At 38.1% G+C, this 2,257-nt stretch overlaps 1 protein-coding gene across 1 annotated transcript; it reads right to left on the minus strand.

The window, feature by feature from the left end:
- Positions 679-1,926, minus strand: LOC104700719 (zinc finger protein ZAT5-like). The gene has a single exon (XM_010416279.2). It carries the CDS (start codon positions 1,657-1,659, stop codon positions 796-798), a length of 864 nt encoding a protein of 287 aa, XP_010414581.1. The 5' UTR covers positions 1,660-1,926; the 3' UTR covers positions 679-795.

Genomic DNA, 2,257 nt, shown 5'->3' on the forward strand with positions numbered 1-2,257 from the left:
CTTCCGGACCTAAATTCAGACTAATTTTCGAAGTGAAATCAGCTAATTTTGTCATTTTCATTTTGACATCTTTAAATGTTGTAAAGGGTTTCATAAATCAGAACTTTATCATTCTCACCTCATGGTGAAGAATCCTTTAGTCACTGAACTACTATATGTTGGTTTATTATAGATATTTTATGCCTCTATTTCTCTAGATATCTTACGAGTTTTTGTATTTTTATGCTGTGACTTATTTTGTTTGAAGTGGTAGAACACCACGATATATAGCGTATGGCTGCGAACGCATAATCTGAAGTAATCGTGGGGGAAAGAGGCGTCTACAAGCAATACGAATAGTTTGTTCACATGTTTTTTTAAAATAATAATAATAATAAACAACGATTTAATTACTTCATTTTGCAATTTCGTTAAAAGAGGAAAAAAATAAAAAATAAACAAAAAATACCTTAAAAAGAGGGAAAGAAAAGATGCCTTGGAAGTCACTTGCTTTTCGTGAATGAAAGGCAACCATGAGATGAGAGAACACTAACCACTTGCTTACTCAAACTATTCTTACTTCAACAAGTAGATCATCTAACTATCACACAACCCTTTACTTAACTCCCACTATATTCCTCTCCCTCTCCTAGCTCTTTCATTATAACTTGCACATTTCATTTTCCTCTATTTTAAAAAAATCATAATAATAATATTTGATTCAATTTTTCGAAAAATAATCCCAATGATCAACAATATAGTAAGTTAAGTAAGAGAATTCACAAATATTCATCGTTTTATGTAAAAACAATTCAACTAGTAATGACAATCTATTAACGCTGGTGTGGCTGAGAACACTATCCCTTGAAACTTTGACTCTCTTAGATCATCTTCTGGTGCTGGTAAATTAAGATCCAACGGTAGATATTTCCTCTGTTGCTCCATCGAACGGCTCAAACTGATCTCAATCTCTTCCTCTGTACTGTTTCTGCTAACTTCAGCCGTAGCGGCAACGGGGCTAACCGCGGGTACGGCTGTCCTGTGCCGCCTCATGTGACCACCGAGCGCTTGCCCGGAAGTGAATTCGGAACCGCAGATCGAACACTCGTGTACTTTGTTTGCCTTGTTGATGATGATGTTACTTGCCTGAGAAGCTAGGGCTGAGCCGGAAACTTTGAAAGGACTGTTTTGCCCTTCTTCTGAGGCACTAGACTTCGGCTGCATCAGGGGTGATCTAGCCTTTTCATCAGTCGACGTCCTAGGCTTCTTGTGGCTCGCTCTGTGTCCACCAAGTGCTTGGAACGATGAGAAAGTCCGGTTACATGTTTTACACTCGTACACGTAGAAACTCGAATCCTCCGACGAAATCTTCTGATGAGCTTTTCTCGATTTCTTGAGATCCGGCAATGGAAGAACTGTCCCACGAGCCAACATGATGAGACAAATCGCCATGTCTTCCTCTTCTTGCGTACAATCAGTAGTAGTCACCGGAGACGAAACCGCCGAGTTGTACTCGTCAGAAACCGCTCTTCCTCCGCTCCCACCGGCCGATGAACTTGTAGAGGTGACGGTTGTCGCCGTCGTCACCACAAACGTCGAAGACGACCTCTGTCTCTTCGTACGCTTCCCCTTTATGATTTGCGTCTGATCACTCCCAACCTCATCTTGACCCATCATCATATCCAAAAAAAGCAACAAAAACAAAAAAAGACTAACCCAATTCAAGAAACCAATCAAGAAACAAACCCAATTCAAGAAAATCTCGAAACTATTGATGAAAGGAATGAGATGTCTGGTGTTTATTATGTGGAGTGAACTAACAAGAGAGAAGAGAGAGAGGAGAGAGGCAGTGAAGAAGACGATGGTGGGGCTGCTTATATATATATTTATCGGAAAAAATAAAAAAAGAGAGAGGTTATAAGTTTGGTGGTTGTTAATCTTTTTAGTTTACTCCACAAAAGATTTTACACATCGATCCACTTTACATATATTATAATGTTTTTTAGCTAACCAATAACATTTTGACGGTTCACTCTATACCCATTACCTGACACTTCTGCGTTTTCTCTGCCAAATTCCATAACCATAAAATCAACAAATTTCAATGATGAAAAAAAAATATTACTAACATGAGAAAAGAAATATATAGTCTCATATGTCTTTCCTCTTTTCTAGTTTCTGTTCTGTTGTATCTACTTTTAATCCATATCTTCGAAATCTGATCTCTACCTAAGATCTATGTATTAGAAGTCAACCCTTCATGACGTTTTTTTTTTTT

The sequence above is a fragment of the Camelina sativa genome, chromosome 7 (assembly GCF_000633955.1).
Source record: "Camelina sativa cultivar DH55 chromosome 7, Cs, whole genome shotgun sequence".
Lineage (NCBI taxonomy): Eukaryota > Viridiplantae > Streptophyta > Magnoliopsida > Brassicales > Brassicaceae > Camelina > Camelina sativa.